The sequence below is a fragment of the Myotis brandtii genome, unplaced genomic scaffold (genome assembly GCF_000412655.1).
Source record: "Myotis brandtii unplaced genomic scaffold, ASM41265v1 scaffold825, whole genome shotgun sequence".
Classification (NCBI taxonomy): domain Eukaryota; kingdom Metazoa; phylum Chordata; class Mammalia; order Chiroptera; family Vespertilionidae; genus Myotis; species Myotis brandtii.
Window position 1 is genome coordinate 1,853,811 of NW_005371349.1, and position 24,216 is coordinate 1,878,026.

The following is a 24,216-nucleotide window of genomic DNA, read 5'->3' on the forward strand; positions in this document are numbered from 1 at the left end:
AGGGTTGGGATTGGAAGGGTCACAGTCACCCCGCTGGGCGGCCCCTTTGCCCGAGTCTCAGCGAGCCCGGGTTTGGGATGGGGACGCCTCTGGGACGGGCGCAGGTGTTGAGGATGGACAGAGGTACCTGCTTGCTTTCAGGAGCCATGGACTCAAAACACAAATGTGGCTGAGGCATCCGAGTTGCAGGGGGATTTTGACAGCAGAGGAGAGAGGCTCGCCAGTAGCTGGAGCGCCCGCCAGTCCTGAGCTGCTGGTGCGCGTCCAGCTGCTCCGTTCCTGGCTTTCTGCAGGACTTTAGGGGACCCCTGGCCGCCCTCTCCTCCGTGGCTCAGGCCCTGATGAGGCCGGCGGCGACTTTGGCGAGGTGTCAGGGCTGGGCAGTCGGATAAAGGCTTGCTAATGAGAGGCGCCGGTTCCCGCAGTGCGTCCGTCCGGGTCGTGCCAGGTGAAAGCCGGGACCAGACGGCGAACCTGCGCCCCGCAGAGCGTCTGCCGGAGCCTTGCTCCTCGCTGCTTCTGTGCCAGAGGATGAGCCCTGCGGACATGCATGTGCTTGGAGCCGTTTGAGCACCGGCTGGGGTGAAGCTGTGGCTCATTCGAAATTTAATCACGCTCTAGTCAGCGGTTCTCAACCTGTGGGTCGCGACCCCTTTGGGGGGGCAAACGACCCTTTCACAGGGGTCGCCTCTAAGACCATCGGAAAACACATATATAATTACATTTTTTGTGATTCATCACTATGCTTTAATTATGTTCAATTTGTAACAATGAAATTGGGAAGGTTGAGAACCACTGCTTCTAGCTAATCGTGACTAAAGGAAGCACACGTTTTGCTTGTTAATAGATGAAAATAAGCACAAGTACATACTTGTGAATTTTTTTTTTTTCTGAAATCACTTAGCTTTTATCGATCAGGAAATGGAGCGTGCTTTGCTGAGCGTGGAGTTTTCGGTGGTTGGCTGCCGCCTCCTTCACCTATGGGAATTAGGGTGGGCAGTTCACCGGAACGCTGCTCCCCGAAGGATACTGATATAAGTATGGATCTTGGATGATGATGATGAAAGGGTAATGGACCAAACTAAAACTTTTTTGCCCAGTCCGCGTTGACCTATGGACCATGAGGTCACGGTTCAATTCCGGTCAGGGCACATGCCCGGGTTTCGGGCTCGATCCCCAGTGTGGGGCGTGCAGGAGGCAGCTGATCAATGATTCTCTCTGATCATTGATGTTTCTATCTCTCTCTCTCTCCCCCTTCCTCTCTGAAATGAATAAAAGTATATTAAAAAAGCAGCACCAAAAAGTTTTTCTTAGCAACATACTCAATATCTGTAGTCTTAAACAATCCTCTCCACGCTACCAATTTTTTAAAGTTTTACCTAATTGTTACTCATTTTTAGTCGGAAATATTGTATTCGAGAAATCTTTGCATCAAGTGGACCAAATTATTTATGTTGAAGGCGAAACACAGAAAACAGGAACCCGGAACCTTTGTGTACTTGGAAATCTGAGTGAACTTGCACATGTGCCCCGCGAGAAATCTTTGCATCAAATGGACCAAATTATTTATGTTGAAGGTGAAACACAGAAAACAGGAACCGGAACCTTTGTACTTGGAAATCTGAGTGAACTTGCACATGTGCCCCCATCTAGTGGCATCTCCCACGCTTCATCTGATCTTCACATTGACCTGGCTCCTCATGGGATGACAGTGTTTAGAGCTGAAAGGGACCTTTGAGAGAACGTGGCCAAGACCCACTCATTTCACCGGCAAGAAAACGGAGGCCCAGAGAAATGAGTTGGTTTGGCCAGGATGACCCAAGAGGTAGGGCTTTTTTATTTTTTAAATGTTTTTATTGATTTCAGAGAGGAAGGGAGAGAGAGAGAGAGAGAGAGAGAAACATCAATGATGAGAGAGAATCATCCATCAGCTGCCTCCTGCAGGCCTCCCACTGGGGATCCAACCTGCAACCTGGGCATGTGCCCTGATGGGGAATTGAACCGTGACCTCCTGGTTCATAGGTCGATGCTCAACCAATGAGCCATGCCGGACGGGCTAGGGCTCTTTTAAAAAGTTTTTTTTTAATTGATTTGAGAGAGAGAGAGAGAGAGAGAGAAAGAAACATCGGTTTGTTCCATTTATGCATTCATTGGTTGCTTCTTGTCTGTGCCCTGCCTGACCGAGGACCAAACCCTCAACCTTGGTGCATGGGGACGCACTCTAACCAACTGAGCCACCCAGCCAGGGCGGTGCTCTTATAACCCATCAGCCTCTGCCTGTCACAAGGAATTCGATTTTGAACTTGTCCTTGATGACTTGTGGAATGGAGGCTGCTCTGCATCAAAACTGGAACAGAACTCAGAGTCCTGTCCCTGCTGAGGAGTCCGACTGGGTTGGTGTCGAGGTCTTATCCTGAGTTCTGGTTCCGGCAGAGCAAGCACAGAGTCGGCTCCCCCAGGGGCGCAGTGGGAGGTCCGAGACTCCCCTGCCTGTGGAGCAGCTGTCCCAGGACACAGCACTGTCCTCCGTCCCAGGGGTGATGGGCTCAGCGCCCAGCACAAGTTGCTTTTTGGTTTTTGTATTTTTTTTTAAGGAAACCCGCCCGGCCTCTTTGCTCAGTGTTTAGAGCACCAGCCCTCGGACAGAAGGGACTCGGGTTCGATTCCGGTCAAGGGCACGTACGTTGGTGGCAGGCTCAATCCCTGGCCCCGGTCGGGGTGTGTACGAGAAGCAACCAGTCAATGTGTCTCTCTCACATCGATGTTTCTCTGTCTCTACTCCTCCCTTCCACTCTCTCTAAAAATCAATGGAAAAACATCTTCTGGTGAGGATTCACAATATAAAGAAATAAATAAGGAAACCCTTAGCTTTGTATGTGCATGAGCGGGAAACATTGGGACCCTTCAGTCCGCAGGCCGATGCTCTGTCCACTGAGCCAAACCCGTTAGGGCTCCCCCCCCCCTTTTTTTTTTTTAACATAATCTCCTATTGATGAATATTTGGGAGTTTTTCAGTCTTTTACTATTGCAAACAATGCAGCAATGATTAATGTACGCATTGTTCTTAGGTGATGGATTTGTTAAGCTATGAATACTAATCATTTAAGTAACAGAAGGTGTGGTGGGAGTTCGTTCCTCTATAGCACGTCTGCATTCGCACAGGAAGCTGTTTAAATAGCACTATTCTGCATTTGGTTAGGTCTTTGTCATATTTTCTTTTTAATTTTTATTGATTTTAGTGAGAGAGAAACATTGATTTGTTGTTCCGCTTACTTGTGTGTTCGTTGGCTGATTCTTGTATGTGCCCTGCCTGACCAGGGAGGGATTGAGCCTGCAGCCTTGGCGTATCAGGACCCTAACCCACTGAGCTACCTAGTCAGGGCCAGGGCCAGGGTCAGGTCTTTTTGTTTTTAATCCCTACTCTAGGACATGTTTTATTGGAGTGAGAAGGGAGAGGCAGAGAGAAAGAAACATTGATGTGAATCGGTTGCCTCCTCTATACACCCCAGGCAGGGATCGAACCTGCAAACTGGGCGTGTGCCCTGACCGGGAATTGAACCCGTCACCTTTCCGTGTCCAGGATGATGCTCCAACCGAGTCACTCCGGCCAGGGTAGGTCTTTGTCATTTTTTAGTTAGAAGCTAAACATGCTACTGAATCCTTCTCTCAGACCTTTGCTTCTTTAAAAGCCCACAATCATTTGTTTAGCAAAGGTGTGACCGTGCTGAGGTGGTGGTTTTTAACGCACGCGTGCCCATCTTTCGAAAGGGAGAGCCACATTGATACGAGTCGTTAGGCCTGTTTCCTCTCTCCAGGAAGAAATGGACATGCTATAAAGACCGTTTAATTCACTTCAGCTTAGTACCTGGCGCATCTAGTTCATTTCCTGCTACGTATTTGAGCAAATTGAAAAATAGGAGTAATTCATTTTGCTCAGATGTTAAGACGTAAACACATAAAAATTCCGAATGGCCCGGCTGGCGTGGCTCGGTGGTTGAGCATCGACCTATGACAAGGAGGTCACAGTTCAATTCCCTGTCAGGGCACATGCCTGGGTTGTGGGCTTGATCCCCAGTGTGGGTCCGTGCAGGAGGCAGCCGATCAGTGATTCTCTCTCATCATTGATGTTTCCATCTCTCTCTCCCTCTCCCTTCCTTTCTGACATCAATAAAAACATATTTTAAAAATAAATAAAAATTCAGAATGGTCATCAGAGTCCTGAGCAGCTAACATCATCCTTCTCCAAATTTTTGTTATATTAAGCGTACATTTGCTCGTCACATGGGTTGGTCCGGCGGCAAGAGCGGTTTTTAAAAAATGGGTAATAAGTCCTTGCCTGTCAAGTAGTTATAAAAGTTTCCCTTAGCATTTAGGCGCATTAGTTGGGACTTAAGAATGTGGAACTTACTGCCTAATAAAGAATTATTTGGCCCGGCCAGTGTGGCTCAGTGGTTGAGCATCGACCCAGGAACCAAGAAGTCGCTGGTTCCATTCCTGGTCAGAGCACCTGCCCAGGTTATGGGGTTGGTCCCCAGGGGGGCGTGCAGGAGGCAGCCGACCAATGATGTTCCTCTCTCATCGATGCTTATATCTCTCTATCCCTCTCCCTTCCTCTCTCTCTAAAGATCAATAAAAACATATTAAAAAAAAAAGAATTTGGTTCTGCCACAGTTTGATCCTTTAGCTAAAAATAAGTAGGTTCCTGAAATTTGTAGTAAATACGTTTAGTACCAGGAAAAAAAGCCCACCACAGTGTTGCTCTGTTTAATGATGACGTCATGAGACCGAGAAGTCAAATGCTACCAGTACTTTTCTAAACACTTAAAGGCGGTAATGCTGTTACTTGGGAAAATTCCAGTGTGTTTTTTTTTTCTTTTCTTTTTTTCTGCTTCATTGAGAGCAGACGGATTGCTTTCACTTCTTGATTTTGTCTTAAGATGTAGGCCCTCTGATTTCCTATGTGATGGGGGCTGTGTTCTTTTGTCCCATAGCATCTCCTTTCTCTCTATCACAGTCGTGACATTACTGAGCACCTGCTGTATGCCACGCAGGGCGCCCTGCGCCAGGGTATGGACTCCGACCCTGTGCCCAGGGACTGTGATGCCTCCGGCGAGCGGCGGGACAGAAGCCCTAAAATCAGCTTGTCACTCCCGCTGCGGGGCGGGGCGCGGCACAGAGGGAGCGTGAACAGCACACGCTCTTTGGTGGCTGTGAGGCAGGGTTCTCCAGAGAAACAGAATGTGTATAATGTAGTGGCTCATGAGATCGCGTGGGCTGGCAAGTCTGCACTTCGTAGGGCAGGCCGGCAGGCCGGGCGGCATTTCTGTGGTGTAGTCTTGCGGCGGAATTCCTTCTGCAGGCAGCCTCAGTTGTTGCTCTTAAGGTCTTCAACTGGTTGGCTGAAGCCCCCCACATGATCAAGGGTTTATCTCTTTTTCTTAAAGTCAGTTGATTATAGAACCCTGGCCAGTGTGACTCAGTTGAGTGTTGTCTCAGGCACCAAAAGGTTGCCAGTTCGATTCCCAGTCAGGGCACATGCCCCGGCTGCAGGTTGGAGTGTGTATGGGAGTCAACCGATCGATGTTGCTCTCCACATCGATGTTTCTCTCTCTCCCTCTCCCTTCCTCTCTCTCTCTCAAATCAATAAAAACATATTTAAAGCCCTAACTGGTTTGGCTCAGTGGATGGAGCGTCGGCCTGCGAACTGAAGGGTCCCAGGTTCGATTCTGGTCAGGGGCATGTACCTTGGTTGCGGGCACATCCCCAGTGGGGGGTGTGCAGGAAGCAGCTGATCGATGTTTCTCTCTCATGGATGTTTCTGGCTCTCTATCCCTCTCCCTTCCTCTCTATATAAAGTCAATAAAATATATATTTAAAAAAAGAAAATATAAAAAAAAATATTTAAAGAAAATAAAGTCAGTTGATTCTAGATACCGGTCACATCTGCAGTTACCCTCACAACAACATCTAGACTAGTACCCGAGGCTAGCACCATAGCCTAGCCAAGTTGACACCTAAAATTTAACGTCGTGGCTTCCACTTTAATGATTCTTACTACATAAATGCTAAGCTTGAATTTTTAGTTGCTGAAAAAGTATACTATGAAAAAAAATTTTTTTAAACCAAAATTTACAGTCTTTAAAAATCATTATTTAAAAAGTATGCTCCTGCCCTGGCTGGTTGCTCAGTGTTTAGAGCGTTAGCCTGCAGACCAAAGGCTTGAAGGTTCTATTCTCAGTCAAGGGCACATACCTCAGTTGCAGGCTCAATCCCTGGACCTAGTCGGGGCATATTTGGGAGGCAACCAATTAATGTGTCTCTCTCACATGGCTGTTTCTCTCTCTCACTCCCCCTCCTCCCTCTCTTCCACTCTCTCTCTGAAAAAAAAAAAAAAACAAAATCAGTGGAAAAAATATCCTCAGGTGAGGATTAAAAAAAGAAAATTATGCTCCTTCCAAAATTTCAGAGCTTATCATCTAGTGTCAGAGGCAGAATGCATGCATACAGAGATAAATAAGAATCCAGAATGTGCCATGACTAAACGGGATTTACCCCAGGAATGCAAGGATGGCTTAATATCTGAAAACTCAATCCATGTTAATGTACTATATTAGTGGAATAAAGAAAAAAAACCCACATGAATCATCTTAATAGATGTAGACAAGACATTTGACAAAGTCCAACACCCATCAGTGATAAAAATGAAACAATATCCACACCCAAAAGCGTACATGATGTTTATTCATAGCAGCATTATTCACAATAGCTAAAAGTTGGAAATAACCCAAAAGCCCGTCAACTGATGAATGAAACAACTGAGAAATAAGATGTTGTAAACCCACACAATGAGGAGTATTCGGTAATAAAAAGGAATGAAGTGCTGATATTTGCTACAACATGGCTGAACCTGGAAAACACTGATGCTGAGTCAGAGATGCCAGATGCGTATATTATGTAATCCCTTTTATATGAAATGTCCAGAAGAGGCAAATCCAGAGAAACAGAAAGTAGATTACTGACTGCCAGTGGCTGGGGGAGGGGGAAATGAGGAGTGACTGGGATCTTTTTAGGGTAATGAAAATGTCCCCAAAGTAGATAGTGCTGAATGGTTACATAACTCTGTGAACTTTCTAAAAAACCACGGGGTTGTTCCCTTTAAGTAGCTGCTTGTATAGTATGTGAATTATATCACAATAAAAATTTTTTTAAATGGACGATATACCTAAATACAGGAGCTAAAAACTATAAAACCCTACAAGAAGATATGAGAGAAAATATTAATAATAATAATAATTATTATTATTATTTTAATCGTCACCCACGGATATTTTCCATTGATTTTTTAAAAATATATTTTTTTATTGATTTCAGAGAGGAAGGGAGAGGGAGAAAGCGACAGAAACACCAATGATGAGAGAGAATCATTGATTGGCTGCCTCCTGCACGCCGCCCACTGGGGATCAAGCCCACAATTCGGGCATATGCCCCGACTGGGAATCGAACTGTGACCTCCTGGTTCACAGGTCGATGTTCAACTACTGAACCATGCTGGCCGGGCTCCGTTGATTTTTACAGAGAATGGAAGAGAGAGGGAAAGACGGAGAGAAATAGGGATGTGAGAGATAAAAAGTATAATCCATAAAAGAAAAAAACTGATAAATTGGATTTCTTCAAAATTGAAAATGTTTCTGCTTTGAGAGATGTTAAGAAGATGAAAAGATAAGCCATCCTCTGAAAGAAAATATTTACAAATCACATAAAGAATTTTGTATCCAGAATATCAAGAACTTTTACAACTCAATATTAAGAAGACACCGCAGTTTAAAAACGGACAAATGAGTCGAATAGACCTATCATCAAAGAAGATATAAGAATGGCTAATAAACACCTGGAAAGATGCTCGCATCAGTAGTTACTAGGGGGGTACAGTTAAAGCCACAACCACTAAAATAAAAAAGGCAAGATCAAGTGTTGGTGAGAATGCAGAGAAATTGTGACTCTTGCGTATGGCTGATGGGAATGTGAAATGGCACAGCCACTTCGGAAAAAGAGTCTGGCAGTTTCTTAGGAAGCTAAACATCAATGTATCTTATGGTCCAGCAATTCCACTCCTATGAACCTATCAAAAGAAATGAAGACGCACATTCATGCAAAGACACGTATGCAGATAGATGTTCATAGCAGCATTGCTGCTGACGGTCAGAAAACTGGAGACCACCCAGGTGCCCGCGGGCTGTGAAGGCGTTAACAAAACCAGGTGTATTTGTACAGTGAAATACCAGTGAGCACTTTAGAAGGATGGACTTCGCATGCTACGCAACATGGAGTAACCTCAAGGCCACTAGCTACGTGAAAGAAGCCAAGGGTAGGGCTGTGGGTGGTGGGAGGCCATCACAGCAAATGCCTAGCAATGGCAAGTTTGCAGAGAGAGAAAGCATCGGTCCGAGGCCAGATGGCAGCGGGAGTTGGTTGTAATGAGGGAACGATCTCGGGGTGATGCGAAATGTTTGCAACTGGGTCGTGGTGAGAGTGACCAGTGTCATTGAATTGTACAATAGGTAGATTTTATGCTGTGTGTGTTATTCCTCAGTAAAGCAGATTAAAGACACCGTACAGAGGGCGCTGGCGGGGTGGCTCCGTTGGTTGGGCTTCATCCCATGCACCACAAGGTTGCACTCACCTCGATGTCTCTCTCTCTCCCCCTCTCTCTCTCCCTCTGTAATAGCTTAATAAGGTAAACTCCAAAAACAGATCCTGCCTTCTAAGAGGAGTTCTGGTGCCAGCTCTTAAGATAAAATGTTCTTTAATTCCATCTCCTTCCGGAAGAAAAGGGTATTCATTGAGTTTCAGGCGAAGACGGGGTGGCCAGACGGAAAGGTAGGGCAGGTGGTTAAAGATCCGGCCTGAAACGCTAACGAAAGATGAGAGACAACGGTTTGGGAGTCGCGTGTAAGGAAGGAGAAGGCAACAGGTACGAACTGCCCACAGGGTCTGGCCAGCTGCATAGGCGTCCATCCCGACAATAATCCTTTTTTGAAAGAGGTTTTATTATCTCTGTTTTCCCAATAAAGACACCAAAGCTCAGCAGTGTTAAATACTTGGTTCTAGGTCACGCGGCTGGAGGACCGAAATATCAACGTCGGACCCGGCTCTGGTCCAAGTCAAGGCCTTTGCTGTGATTCTGTGAGGGAAGGACCGAGGGAGAGGGAGGGACAGCAGGAGGGAGAATGGAAGGGTGGAGGGAGGATTGAGCTCTTAGAGCCGCGACCCTGTTTGTGGCCTGGGCAAGAAGTTAGCCAGGGAGAGGCAGGAGGAGGAAGCCAAGGAACGGAGAGCCTCAGGAACACGAGTGGACGTCTTCCGAGAGTTCCTGAGGTGCGTGAGGTGTGGGGAAAGGCTGTCGGTCCCGGGAACAGTTTCGGTGGAGTGGTGGGGACCATTGTAAAGGTTTGAGGAGCCCTGACCGGTTTGGCTAGTGGATGGAGTGACGGCCTGCGGACTGGAGGGTCCCAGGTTCGATTCCGGTCAAGGGCATGTACCTTGGTTGCAGGCACATCCCCAGTAGGGGGTGTGCAGGAGGCGGCTGATCGATGTTTCTCTCTCATCGATGTTTCTAACTCTCTATTCCTCTCCCTTCCTCTCTGTAGAATATCAGTAGACTATATTAAAAAAAAAATTTGAGGAGTTACAGGATGTGGGATGGAAGCAGACAGAGGAGGATGGACGGACGGATGGATGGACGGACAGACGGATGGATGGATGGATGGGGAAGAGGGTGGACATTAAGGCATGGGAGATGGAGTTTTTATTTTTTAGAATTTTTATGGGTTTATTTAAGCCAAACTAACAAAATATGCCAGGGAGCAGGATCTCAAATGCTCCCTGGAATTTTGTTTTAAATATATTTTTATTGATTTCAGAGAGGAAGGGAGAGGGAGAGAGAGACAGAAACTTCTGTGATTGGCTGCCTCCTGCACGCCCCACACTAGGGATCGAGCTCACAACCCGGCATGTGCCTTTGACCAGGAATCAAGCTGTGACCTCCTGGTTCATAGGTCGATGTTCAACCACTGAGCCACGCCAGCTGGGTTGGAATTGTTTTTTGTATTTGTTTTTAAGTGGGGAGAGAGCATCCTATATAATAAAAGCCCAATATGCTAAGTGTCCGGTCGTCGGGTGACTGGTCGACTGTTCAACCAATCAAAGTATAATATGCTAATGATATGCTAAGGCCACTCAGCTGCTCGCTGTGACGTGCACTGGCCACCAGGGGCAGAGTCAACTGGTCGACCAGTCGCTATGACATACACTGACCACCAGGGGGCAGATGCTCTGACCAGTAGGTTAGCTTGCTGCTGGGGTCCGGCCGACCGGGGACTGAGCAAGATGGGCAGGACATGCCCTGGAGCCCTCAGGCAGTCCCTCCCTGGCCCGATCGTGCACGGGTGGTGTCCCTCGGCCTGGCCTGCACCCTCTCGCAATCCGGGACCCCTCGGGGGATGTTGGAGAGCCAGTTTCAGCCCGATCCTGCAGGCCACTCCCCTCGGGAGGTGCCAGACGCAAGGCTCATGGCTGGCAAGCCTCTCCCGATGGGGACTGATTGGGCACCAGCCCATGGCAGGTGCAGCGGGGCCGGGATGAGCGGGAGTGGCAGGCAGGAGCAGCAGGCGGCATTGGTCTGCAGGTTTTGGCCCATTCCCTGCAGGCCACCCCAAGGGACCCCGCTTGTGCACAAATTCGTGCACCAGGCCTCTAGTTATTTTATAACATTTTATTATGTACTAGAGGCCTGGTGAATGAAAATTCATGCACTGGAGGGGGGGGGGGGCCCTGAGCCTGGCCTAGGTAGTTAGAACGAGAGCTCAGGGGAGGTTAACCTCGGATGGGGAGGGACACCTTGAGGCCGAGAGGATGGATGGAAACACAGTACTTGTGAGGGGCTGATGGAGGCGGGTTCTGAGGGAGCGCCACGGAGGAGGAAGACGGTAAAGGGACCAGGGTCGGGGATGGGCCTGTGGGAAGGGTTTGGACCCCGGATGTGTGCCTTGCTCTGGAAACTATTAAGGTAGCAGTTGTTAAATTATATTGTACGGGTTCAGAATAGAATAGAGCCTAGATCTAGGTATATATTGCATGATAAAAAGGGCATTTCAAATAATATTCAATAAATGGTGTTAATAAAGTTTCCTATCTGGAAAAAAAAAAGATTAAACCCTTATCCCACAAGGACATATTCCACATGTAAAAACAATCATATATATATATTTAATTTTGTCATTCAGTGGAGATCCAGTGTGATGGTTCAGAGCCCACACAGGCTCTGGAATAAAACCCTCTGGCTTCGGGGCCTGACGCTGCCTCTTACAGGCTGTGTGACCCTGGACAAATGGCTTAGACTCTCTGTGCATTTGTTTCCTTTTCTGTAAAATGAAAACATCAGTCACCCCTGCCTTAGGGCTGCTGCTGCGAGGCGCAAACGGTGCGGTACTTGCCCGCACAGTGCCGGCCGGTGCGCCCTCAATCCGAGTATCGGCACGTGCTCCGTCAGAACAGCGCGGCCAGGCCGTGAGCGCGCAGGGAACGGGCCTGGGGACATTAGGCGGAGGAGAGCAGCGTGCAGACCAGTGTATGTGACACCCCAGTTGGGTTAGAACATAAACAGAGGCGAGCAGAGAGCTCCGGGCGCAGGGGTTGTGAGCACAGGACAGCGGGAGGCCCAGACCAATGGGGGGCCTCGGAGTTACCTCTCATGGAGCTGAATTATCACTTAAAAAAAAATTTATTGGGGTTTCATTGGTTAATAGAATTACATAGGTTTGAGGGGTACAGTTCTGTAATACATCACCTGTGTATTGCGTTGTGTGGTCACCACCCCAAGTCAAGTCTCCTTCCATCACCATGTGTCCCCCCTTTACCCACTTCTACCTCCCCCTGCCCTTCCCTCTGGTCATCACCATACTGTTGTCTGTGTCTATGAATTTTTGTTTGCTTTTCTTGTTTGTTCATTTGTTGCTTCAAGTTTTATATCCTATATATGAGTGAAATCATATGACTCTTGAATTTTTCGGCCTGACTTATTTTGCTTAGCATGATATTCTCAAGATCCATCCATATTGTTGCAGATGGCAGTATTTCATCTTTTGTTAGGGCTGAGTGGTATTCCTTTGTATATGTGTACCACATCTTCTTTATCCAATCATCTATTGAAGGGATTTTTTATACTGATTGCATGTTCAACAACATTTTGGATATATTAGATATCCAAAATATTGTGATAAATAAGACATATTAATTTTGCTTGTTTATTTTTACTTTTGAAAATTGTGGCTATTAGATCATTTAAAGCCACATGTGTGTCTTGCATTTATGTTTTATTGGATAGCACGGGCCTGAGGAAAAGTACTGGTGTCATTTTCTTCCCTGATAAAGAATTTGACTTTTTGCCCTGACCGGTTTGGCTCAGCGGATAGAGCTTCGGCCTTCGGACTCAAGGGTCCCAGGTTCGATTCCGGTCAAGGGCATGTATCTTGGTTGCGGGCACATCCCCAGTGGGGAGTGTGCAGGGGGCAGCTCATCGGCGTTTCTCTCTCATCGATGTTTCTAACTCTCTGACCCTCTCCCTTCCTCTCTGTGGAAAATCAATAAAATATATGTTTGGAAAAAAAAAAAGAATTTGACTTTTTACCTGGATGCCTTTTTTGCTTTAATACTTTTAAAAACATTTATTTCTTTTTTATTTTTGTATCAGTTTTGAGAGAGAGAGAGAGCTTTGCTTTAATACTTTTAAAAACATTTTTTTTTATTTTTGTATCAGTTTTGAGAGAGAGAGAGAGAGAGAGAGAGAGAGAGAAACTGATCCATTGCCTCCCGCAATGTGCCCCGACCAGGGATGGCACCCGTAACCTGAGTATGTGCCCTGACCGGGAATCGAACCTGCCACCTTTCGCCATATAGGAGGACGCCCAACTACCTGAGCGCTCCCGCCGGGCACTGGGGCAAGTTCCTAGAGGGGTCCATCCCCAAGAAAGGAGAAAGCCGAATGTTGATGAATTTCTTTTTTCCTTTTGGCTGGTGGGTATTCTTTGAATACCAGGAGAGATCAGCTTTGTAACGCGGTGTGGACTCTTCTACTGAAATGAAAAATTCTCTTTTCATCTGTGAATTATCGACCCTCATTGTGGTCTTTGTCTATTTGGGCTCTTGATTTTAGATGCAAAGCAAAACTACAGTTAGCTCTACGCTATGTTCTTGATCATTTCTTTTCTTTTAATATTATCCCCGAAGTGGGGGGGCATTTCCAATAGAACCCTGGCACCTTCTCTAAGCCCCGCCCCCGCCCCCAGGCCATTGGTGCTCTGCTCTTGCTAGGAGCCTGTAAGCTGATGATCTGTGCGTGTCCCCGTCCCCATCCCTCACCTGACCGCTCCCAGGTCCTGGCAAATCGGCGTGTCCCACGCTGAACTCAGCCTGCTTCCCACCATTCCTTATTCATGGTTTGGGCAAGCCACCCATCATCGTAAACTCTTCACTTTTCTAAGTTCACCTCATGTATAATAAATATATAATTTCTCCATAAATACGTAACGTATAGAAAATATATTTCACTAAGGGTCAGCTTTAAATGGCTTGATGATTTGAGATGGCTGCTTTTACTCGAGGCACCTCCCCTCTCTATAAATTATGCACTTGGAAAATAGGGCCTGTAAGTGCTGGCCATCAATAATTGATCATCAAGCCTTCCTAAATGATGGCTTGCCCAGTGGCATCCCGGCAGATGGCTGCTCTCTGTGGCTTTACGTTTGGATGGGGAACTGTCTAGCGTTTGCTTTGATTCGGGCTGCGATGGCTCTCGAAGAATCTTTCCTTGTTTGTTGTTTAATGAAAGAATCACCTGGCCTGGCCGGTGTGGCTCAGTGGTTGAGCGTCAGCCTGCGACCCAGGAGGTCACTGCTTGATTCCCAGTCGGGGCACATGCCTGGGTTGCGGGCTCGATCCCCAGTAGGGGGCGTGCAGGAGGCAGCTGATGGATGATTCTCTCTCATCATTGATGTTTCTATCTCTCTCTCCCTCTCCCTTCTTCTCTGAAATCAATAAAAACATATATTTTTTTAAAAAAAGATTCCAAAATGCATGGATGACAGAGAATAACCACCTCGAGTTTAGGGGGGAAAATCAGGAACAAACTGCACACACGTGTTCACTGATGGGCGTCACGGGGCCTCCTGGTGTTGGGCTGAGGGCAGTGGAGACGGGCCCCGGGGCCATCCGGTCAGGATGCTGAAAGGAGAGCGGTGATCTGTGCTGTGTTTGGTGGCGTGGCTTCTCGCTGCTACGGTTTTGCTTCTCTACTTGGTGCCGTGGTCTCGAGTCGAGAGGAGGACGCTGTCCTGGCCGTGGCAGTGGCTCGGGTGATGGTGGGGGGCCCACGTCTCCCCCGATCGGCGCCTGCCCCGCCCAGTCGGCCGGGTGTCATTGGCTCTCGTGTCTCCCTCTCCAGGAAGCTACTTTGCCAGCCACTTCATCATGGGAGGAGAGAAGTTCGACTCGGCCCACCCCGAAGGCTACCTGTTTGGAGAGAACAGCGACCTGAACTTCCTGGGGAACAGGCCCGTGGCGGTATGGCTCACCGTGTGCTGGGCGTGGGGGTGAGGCCGCTCCCTGCCGGGCCGGTCCCGTGTCTGTGGCTTGGTCTGAGTTGAGGGGGTCCTGGGAGGCAGGTGGGGGTCCCGGGAGGCAGGCGGGGGTCCTGGGAGGCAGGTGGGGTCCTGGGAGGCAGGCGGGGTCCCGGGAGGCAGGTGGGGGGTCCCGGGAGGCAGGTGGGGGGTCCCGGGAGGCAGGTGGGGGGTCCCGGGAGGCAGGTGGGGGGTCCCGGGAGGCAGGTGGGGGGTCCCGGGAGGCAGGTGGGGGGTCCCGGGAGGCAGGTGGGGGGTCCCGGGAGGCAGGTGGGGGGTCCCGGGAGGCAGGTGGGGGGTCCCGGGAGGCAGGTGGGGGGTCCCGGGAGGCAGGTGGGGGGTCCCGGGAGGCAGGTGGGGGGTCCCGGGAGGCAGGTGGGGGGTCCCGGGAGGCAGGTGGGGGGTCCCGGGAGGCAGGTGGGGGGTCCCGGGAGGCAGGTGGGGGGTCCCGGGAGGCAGGTGGGGGGTCCCGGGAGGCAGGTGGGGGGTCCCGGGAGGCAGGTGGGGGGTCCCGGGAGGCAGGTGGGGGGTCCCGGGAGGCAGGTGGGGGGTCCCGGGAGGCAGGTGGGGGGTCCCGGGAGGCAGGTGGGGGGTCCCGGGAGGCAGGTGGGGGGTCCCGGGAGGCAGGTGGGGGGTCCCGGGAGGCAGGTGGGGGGTCCCGGGAGGCAGGTGGGGGGTCCCGGGAGGCAGGTGGGGGGTCCCGGGAGGCAGGTGGGGGGTCCCGGGAGGCAGGTGGGGGGTCCCGGGAGGCAGGTGGGGGGTCCCGGGAGGCAGGTGGGGGGTCCCGGGAGGCAGGTGGGGGGTCCCGGGAGGCAGGTGGGGGGTCCCGGGAGGCAGGTGGGGGGTCCCGGGAGGCAGGTGGGGGGTCCCGGGAGGCAGGTGGGGGGTCCCGGGAGGCAGGTGGGGGGTCCCGGGAGGCAGGCGGGGGTCCCGGGAGGCAGAGGGCGCCTCCTCTGGCGGAGCTGGGTCGCTGGCACTAGGATCTGAGCCGTCCCAAGGCCACGGGCGTCTGCCCGAGGGTGAGACGGCTCCCAGAAGCCAGGTCTCCGCGGGGTTCAGACTTGGCCTCGGTGCGGCTCCGCCGACAGCCCTGGCCCAGCGCCAGCTCGGGCTCCTGCCTGTCCTTCCCTCTTCAGCGCGCTTGTCACCATAGAAACGTTTACTGCCCCGTCTCGCCCCGTGTATCACCTGCCTGCCCTTACAGCGGTTCTCAACCCTCCTAACGCTGCGACCCTTTAATACAGTTCCTCGTGTTGTGGTGACCCCCAATGTCATTGTTACAAACCGAACATCATTGAAGCATAGTGATTAATCACAAAAACAATATGTAATTATATATGTGTTTTCCAATGGTCTTAGGCGACCCCTGTGAAAGGGTCGTTTGACCCCCAAAGGGGCCGCGACCCACAGGTTGAGAACCGCTGCTTTAGGAGGTGAGTCTGTGGGGCCAGGACTACCCTCACGGTCGTTTCGCGGCACCAGAACGAAGCCTGCGCGTAGTGATAGCCCCCAACACACGTTTCGTGAATGAATGACGGAGACAGTGCCCTCAGGGTCCGGGTTGACGTGAGGCTCCGTCTGTCTCAGTCCCTTCGGCTCATCTGTCATTGTCTGGAGGGCTCCCTGCACCCAGCAGGAGGCTTTGGAATAGCAGCTGCCGTGGGCTGCGGAAGGTCCTGGACTCCGGACATTATTTCTATCTTCATAAAGGCCCACCCGTCAGTGCGTAGCGATAGCCCCTAACACACGTTTCGTGAATGAATGACGGAGACGGTGCCCTCGGGGTCCGAGTTGACGTGAGGCTCCGTCTGTCTCAGTCCCTTTGGCTCATCCCATCATTGTCTAGACCAGTGATGGCGAACCTTTTGAGCTCGGCGTGTCAGCATTTTGAAAAACCCTAACTTAACTCTGGTGCCGTGTCACATATAGAAATTTTTTGATATTTGCAACCATAGTAAAACAAAGACTTATATTTTTGATATTTATTTTATATATTTAAATGCCATTTAACAAAGAAAAATCAACCAAAAAAAATGAGTTCGCGTGTCACCTCTGACAAGCGTGTCATAGGTTCGCCATCACTGCCTTAGACAGTGGTTCTCAACCTTCTGGCCCTTTAAATACAGTTTCTCATGTTGTGACTCAACCATAAAATTATTTTCGTTGCTACTTCATAACTGTAATGTTGCTACTGTTATGAATCGTAATGTAAATATCTGATATGCAGGATGGTCTTAGGCGACCCCTGTGAAAGGGTCGTTCAACCGCCAAAGGGGTCGCGACCCACAGGTTGAGAACCGCTGATAGGCAGATTTATGAATGGAGAGGTATTCAGTAAGACGAGGGTCACGTAGGGCCTTATCGTTTTCTTAATCAGATGACATGGCCTTTTGTTGTATCTGACTCTTTTTTCATGAAACAAGCTAGTTAGAAAGAAACCGTATTTATAGAAAGAATGGTGCCCATGCAAGCTGGGGACTCCCAAAAGGGCCACCCAGTCTCGGAGGGGCCGGGCCCAGGTCCTGAGAGTGAAGGTAGGAAACCATGGGCTCCCCAGCAGAGTCCTTTTTATTTTTCACGAAGATTAATCTGGTGATGGTCCTCCATCTTGAGCTGTAACTAAAAAACATTTTTGTTGGTGGCGGCTCTATTTCCTTCCTTTTTATCTGGGGTTGACCCTTCTTACAATCCTTTGGCCAGCAGTGGCTCAGCGGTATTTTCAAAATACCAAGTCCTGCTTGGCCACTGCGGCTTGGTGGTTGAGCGTCAAACCAGGAACCAAGAGGTCACCGGTTCGATTCCCGGTCAGGGCACCTGCCTGGGTTTTGGGCTCGATCCCCTGTTGGGTGTTTGCCTCTCTCTCACTGATGTTTCTATCTCTCTCTCCCTCTCCCTTCCTCTCTCTCTAAAAATCAATAAAACATTAAAAAAAAAACACCAACTCCTCTGGCTTCAAGTTAAGTTCTGCCGGCGAAGCCTATTCGGACGGACGGACGGACGTCCGCTCTGCGTTTGCTGCGGCTGCTCAGCCGGTCGGGTCGAGGAGAGAGCGCTCTCTGTTCTGGCTGCGCAGGGACGGCGTTTCCTATGGGCGTGCCCTGCGCATCCCTGTCTCCCTTCCTTCTTGCTTCTCTCTGGTGTCAGAACAGTTTTTGTTGGTTGGTTGGTTTTTTTACATTTTTGACCTTTTTGGGGGCATCCAGATGATTTTACAGCAAGTCAGTGCTCGGTTGGTTCGGGTTGGGGCTTGCGCTGGCTGACAACTTCCCCCGAGTTCCCGGCTGAGCCTCCACCTCTCCGTGAGCCTGCGGGTGACTGGCGAGGGGCCTTGACCTTAAGTCCGAGTCTTCTTCCCCACGGAGCACCCGCGTGGGCCTCTCCGCGGTGGTTCTCATGTAGCAATCATTACATGTGCCTCACGGTGTGCGGAGCAAGTGTTTTTCTCAAAAGACATCAAAGTTTTACATGAGGAAAGCAAGTCAGAAACTCGCTGTTGCCAAATAGTCAGCAGGATGTAAAGTGCAGCTCAGGGAATAGAGTCGATAATGTTATAATAACCTCCTGGCAGCGGGCCTCCGTGGTTGAGCATCGGCCTGTGAGCCAGAAGGTCACGGTTCGATTCTGGGTCAGGGCACAGGCCCGGGTTGTGGGCTCCATCCCCAATAGGGGGCGTGCAGGAGGCAGCTGATCCATGATTCGCTCTCGTCATTGATCTTTCTATCTCTCCCTTCCTCTCTGAAATCAGTTTTGAAAAATGTAATAACTATGCCAGGTGGGGAAATATCGGGGCAGGGGAGGGGGAGAGGGGGGAACACTTTGTAAAGTATACGATTGTCTAGCCCAGTGGTTCTCAACCTGGGCTGCACATTAGAATCACCTGGGAATCTTTTTAAAATCCTGATTTCTGGGCCTCGTCCTCCGGAAGTTCTGTTTCTTTGTTGCTAATGTCAGGGTACATGCCCGGGTTGTGGGCTCCATCCCCAATAGGGGGCGTGCAGGAGGCAGCTGATCCATGATTCGCTCTCGTCATTGATCTTTCTATCTCTCCCTTCCTCTCTGAAATCAGTTTTGAAAAATGTAATAACTATGCCAGGTGGGGAAATATCGGGGCAGGGGAGGGGGAGAGGGGGGAACACTTTGTAAAGTATACGATTGTCTAGCCCAGTGGTTCTCAACCTGGGCTGCACATTAGAATCACCTGGGAATCTTTTTAAAATCCTGATTTCTGGGCCTCGTCCTCCGGAAGTTCTGTTTCTTTGTTGCTAATGATGTGGCCCCACCCCAGAACAAAGAAACAGAATTTCCAGAGGATGAGGCCCAGAAATCAGGATTTTAAAAAGATCCCCAGGTGATTCTCATGTGCAGCCCAGGTTGAGAACCACTGGGCTAGCCACTGTGCCGGACACCTGAAGCCGATACAGAATAATATTGAATGTCAACTGTGATGGAAAAAATTACAAAAAAGAAAGAAAACAAATCCGAGAGCTCCGTGTAGGTGGCTAGCAACGGAGTATAAGAGTGAAGGCAGCACACCTCCCCTCCCCTGTGCCAGCTAACGCTCATGGCACCCTCACTGGCTGCCAGGCCGGCGTGCTGAGCGCTTCCGACCTGCCGTCCCCACACCCTAGTGAGGAAGGTTCTCCCCTGACCGCTGAGGAGCGCGAGGCACCAGGAATCTAGACGAAGGTTCCAAAGGCCGTGAGCGCCTGCCTGGGGCCTGGAACCCGCCGTCCGGCCCCAGAGCCATTTTGCGGTCAGATCGGGTGGACCCGGGCCCCCGCCCGCATTCTGTGTGGGAGCCGAGCAGGTCATTGAGTGCCCCCGTGAGCTGTGGCGCGGCGTCTAAAAGTAGACCGCGTGGCAGCATGTTCTCCCGGAGGACTTCTCGAGCGAGTTCTCCGGGTGTGTAATTCCATCCGCCCTGAGGCCCCGGGTCGCCGGCCCTGCATCTCAGCTGGTTTAGGGGAGGAGGGAGGCCCAGTGATTGAAGGGCTGGGAGCTGAGCTCCCAAGGCCTGACTTCCACTCTCTAGTGACATATCTCCGTGTCGGCCGGGGGCGTCGGGGGGCATCCGGGGCGTGGGGTTGCCGAGGAAGGAGCACAGCCGTTTAAAGCCGCCCGGCAGCTCCAGGCGAGAGCAGCTCCCCTTTCCGGAGGGAATGAAGCCGGGCTGCAATGAATTGTTCGATCCAACGGAAAAGCCGCAGGCTCCCTGGCCTTTCCGAACGATCGTGCTGAAAGCAGTCTCATTCGCCCTCGCTGGTTTGGCTCAGTGGATAGAGTGCCGGCCCCTGGACTAAATGGTCCCGGGTTCGAGTCTGGTCAAGGGTTCATTGGTTGCTGGAGGCAATCAATCGATGTGTCTTTCTCACATGGATGTTTCTCTCTCTGTTTCTTCCACGCTCTTTTTAAAAAAGTAAAATTATAATTATTAAAAGATAAAAGGAGTAGCATTCGGAGGACCATCGCTCCGCCCGTAGTGTGTACTGTGGAGCGGTACTGAGCTGAGCGACCCCTTAGGGCAGTGATGGTGAACCTATGACACGCGTGTCAGAGGTGACACGCGAACTCATTTTTTTGGTTGATTTTTCTTTGTTAAATGGCGTTTAAATATATAAAATAAATATCAAAAATATAAGTCTTTGTTTTACTATGGTTGCAAAGATCAAAAAATTTCTATATGTGACACGGCACCAGAGTTAAGTTAGGGTTTTTCAAAATGCTGACACGCCGAGCTCAAAAGGTTCGCCATCACTGGCTTAGGAGCAACCCTGAAGGTCAAATTTACCATCAGGTCTCCAGGGGCGGGTGTAAAGCACTAGCTCAGCAAGACGGGCGGAGGGAGGCTGGGATCGGAGGGAGGCTGGGATCGGAGGGAGGCTGGGATCGGAGGGAGGCTGGGATCCAGATTTCAGGGGGAGGGGGTGCATCTCACCGCTCGCTCCCCTCTCTGCAGCCCTGGCACGTGTCGCTGGGCTCTCGGGTGACCCGGCTGTGAAGCGAGGGCGGTTCTGACCTCGGAGGCCAGTCCTGCTGGAGAAACGCCAGGCGGGAGGGCCCTGGAGCTGTTGGCTGTGCCTGCCTCCCTCCCGGGCGGGTCCTTTCTGCAGATGGCCGGCTCTAGGGGGAGAGACTCCCTGGGCTTGAGTGACTGTCCTCTGAGCTGAGCAGGGTCTGCAGGGCTCCGTGCTCCGTGGGGGGCAAAGGTCACTGTGCTCCTCCATCCCGGTCATTACAATTAAATAGGGGCCGGCCCTCCCCTGCCTGGCTGGTGGGAGAGCTGGGCTGGTTTTTTGCTTCGTGATAGGGTGGTTGCTCTTGTTCTGTTGGCAAATTGCTGCTAGAATCCAAGTTGTTCAGCGGCTTGGTGACCGTAGGGTGCTGTGGGGTGTCCACACCTCGGCGGGGATTGTTACACACGGGAGAGCGTGTCTGTACTGGGAACTGGTAGCAGCCGGAGGTAAGCCAGCTCTGTCTCCACCGAGATGCGGATGTGCCCCCACCACCCTGTTTACCGAAGAAAGCAAGGTGCCAGATAGAACGTGGGTCCGACTTCACGTCTGATAGAGGCAGCAGCGTGTGACGGCCTGTGTGTGTGTGAGCGTTTCTGCTTGTAGGCGCGTAACAGTTACAAGAGGACAGTGCACTTGACCCTGGTACGTGGTCACTCTTGGGCGCATCATCACAGTCTCCTATATGTTGTTTGACTTTTCCCCATTGAACGTGTTTTTATTTATTTTTTTATTAAATTGAAGCATTTTAAACGGAATAAGCCCTAAGGACGGGAAAGGTGGCCCCAGCCTCGCGGACGCTGTGAGAGCTGAACAGGAAGGAATAGTCACACTTTCTAAGTGGTGTCAGGCTTTACATGCAGTTCTACTGAAGGATTTAAAAATATATATATATAACACAGAGAAGGGACTGCTGCTGAGCAGAGGAAGGAAGGAGGTCTAGGGGAATAGGAAGAAGCAGGAACACGAAGGCAGTTCATAAAATAGTGGGTGTGGGTTTTCTTAGTGAGCTGCAGGAAGGGTGGGGCCCGCTGGGGGTGTGTCAGAGAGGAAGGGAGAGGGAGAGAGAGAAACATTAATGATGAGAGAGAACCATGGATTGGCTGCCTCCTGCACGCCCCCTCCTGGGGATGGAGCCCGCAACCTGGGCACGTGCCCTGACCGGGAATCGAACCGTGACCTCCTGGTTCATAGGTCATCGCTCACCCACTGAGCCTCGCCACCTGGGCCCATGAAGGATTTTTAAAGTGGCCTTTTTATTATTATACATGGCTCCCCGCCTCTAGGTGCTCCCAGAGGTGACCCCTGCTCAGCTCAATAAGGAATCTCCTCAACCTTTGTTTTCACCTTCAGGTTGGTTTTTTTTTTAATTTATGACAAAATACACGTCACAGGAAGTGTAACATCTTCACCATTTTAAGTGTTTTAAGTGTACGGTTCAGTAGTGTTAAGGACATTCACAGTGTAGTACATGGAACTTCTAGGACTCTTCATCTTGTAAAACTGAAGCTCTGCCCCCATCGAAGGCTAATTCCCCATGAATTCTCCTCCCCACCCCCGGCAGCTGCCCTTCTGCTTCCGGTCTCTGAATGTCAGAGCTTCAGGCCCTCACGTGAGTGGGATCCTGCCGTCTTTGTCTTTCTGTGTGTGGCTGTTTCACTGAGCAAAATGCCATCAAGGCTCAGTGATGTTGTAGCGTGAGTCAGAATTGCCTTCCTTTTTTTTTTTTTTAAAATTACTTTGTTGAGTTTTAGAGAGGGAGAGAGAGAGAGAGAGAAACATCGGTTTGTTGTTCCACTTATGTATGCATTCATTGGTTGGTTGTATGTGCCCTGACCAGGGATCACACCCAAAATCTTGGCCTATCAGGACAGTGCGCTAACCCACTGAGCCACCCGGCCAGGGTGAATTTCCTCCCTTTTTAAGGCTGGATGATACTCTGTTGTGTGTAGGCAACACATCTCGTTTACCCGTTCGTCCCCCCAGCGAGCACTTGGGTGGCGTCCCCCTCTTGGCTGTTGTGACTAACGCTGCTATGAACATGGGCGCTCCGTTCGGTTTTTAAGGCGCACGGGCACACCAGTATTGGGCTAAGGAAGAAGGATTATTCGGTTTTAGGAAATTATATAAATGAAGTTATTTTAGTTCTTCAACGTTGAAACTTTTTTCATTAATAAAGATGAAGAAATCATCTCAGAGGCCTTCTTCTAGCGGAAGTTGCTTTGGGCCACTTAGTGAATAAATACTGACCATGTGAACAGACTGCTGTGCAGTATAGAGCCGGCATCATAGTCACGTTTCCAAACCACCGAACTGTAGGCTTTACTCAAGAGTTAGTTTCAGCTGTTTCTTGATTCCTGAGATAACGGGGACAAGCTGGTCCCTTGCGTATGGAGAGTAGGACAGGTGTTTTTTGTTCAGTAGCTAAGAGCATAAAACGTGAGACCTCACAGTAACTGTAAAGTGAACTACAAGTTAAAGCATAAAAAGACAACTTTGAAAAGCTAGTTGGGCCCTGGCCGGGTGGCTCAGTTGGTTAGGGTGTCATCCTGATACGCCAAGGTTGTAGGTTTGATCCCTGGTCAGGGCACACATAAGAGTCAACCAACGAATGCATAAATGAGTGGAACAACAAAAATGGGTCTCTCTCCCTCCCTCCCTCCCCCTCTCTCTCTGAGATCAATGAGCAAATATAAAAATGAAGAAAAGGAAAGCCCTGGCTGGTGTGGCTCGCTTGGTTGGAGTGTTGTCCCGTACACTAGAAGGTTTCAGGTTCGATTCCTGGTCGGCTCACGTACCCAGGCTGTGGTTCGATCCTAGTTGAGGCACGTGCAGGAGGCAACCGATCAATGTTTCTCTCTCTTTTTTATATATTGTTACTGATTTCAAAGAGGGAAGGAGAGTTGGAAATATCAATGATGAGAGAATCATTGATTGGTTGCCTCCTGCACTGGGGATCGAGCTTGAAACCAGGGCATGTGCCCTTGACCGGGAATCGAACCGTGTTGAAACCAGGAATCGGGAATCGAACCATGACCTCCTGGTTCATAGTTGGATGCTCAACCACTGAGCCACACCGGCTGGGCTCTCTCTTTTTTTTTAATGCAAAAAAGCATCAACCGAGTTTGCTCCTTTTCTTCCGCTGCAGGTGCCGCGTGGGCTGAGGTCTGCGAGTGGGTGTGTCTGTCGGATCCTCCGCTTTGCTCTGAGGTGGGAGACAGGGAGCGTGGCTGTATCTGTCTGGCGTGTAGACTTCAGGGTGTAATTTTATGGATGAAAGTGATAGAAAGGGGGTGCAACGTAACCTGAAATTATGAGGAAGGAAGAAGTCTCTGGAGGAAGCCTGGCTGGAGACGAATGAGCAGCGGGAGAGCAGTTCTCAGCAGCTACTAACCTAGCGGGTTCCTGCCCGGTATGAGAATTTCCACACCAATTCGGATGGTAAAACTGCCCTGGGGGAGAAGGAAGAGGAGGAGGAGGGGGGAGGGGAGGGGGAGAAGGAGGAGGAGGAGGAGGAGATGCCCTAGAATTCA

The 24,216-nt window shown here is 50.3% G+C and overlaps 1 protein-coding gene across 1 annotated transcript in view; it reads left to right on the forward strand.

Moving 5' to 3' along the window:
• RNF157 (ring finger protein 157) overlaps positions 1-24,216 on the forward strand; it is a 46,592-nt gene that overhangs the window by 2,133 nt on the left and 20,243 nt on the right. The window contains exon 2 of the mRNA XM_014531742.1: positions 14,498-14,616. Within this exon, the coding sequence (XP_014387228.1) occupies positions 14,498-14,616 (119 nt within the window). The remainder of the gene's footprint in view (positions 1-14,497; positions 14,617-24,216) is intronic.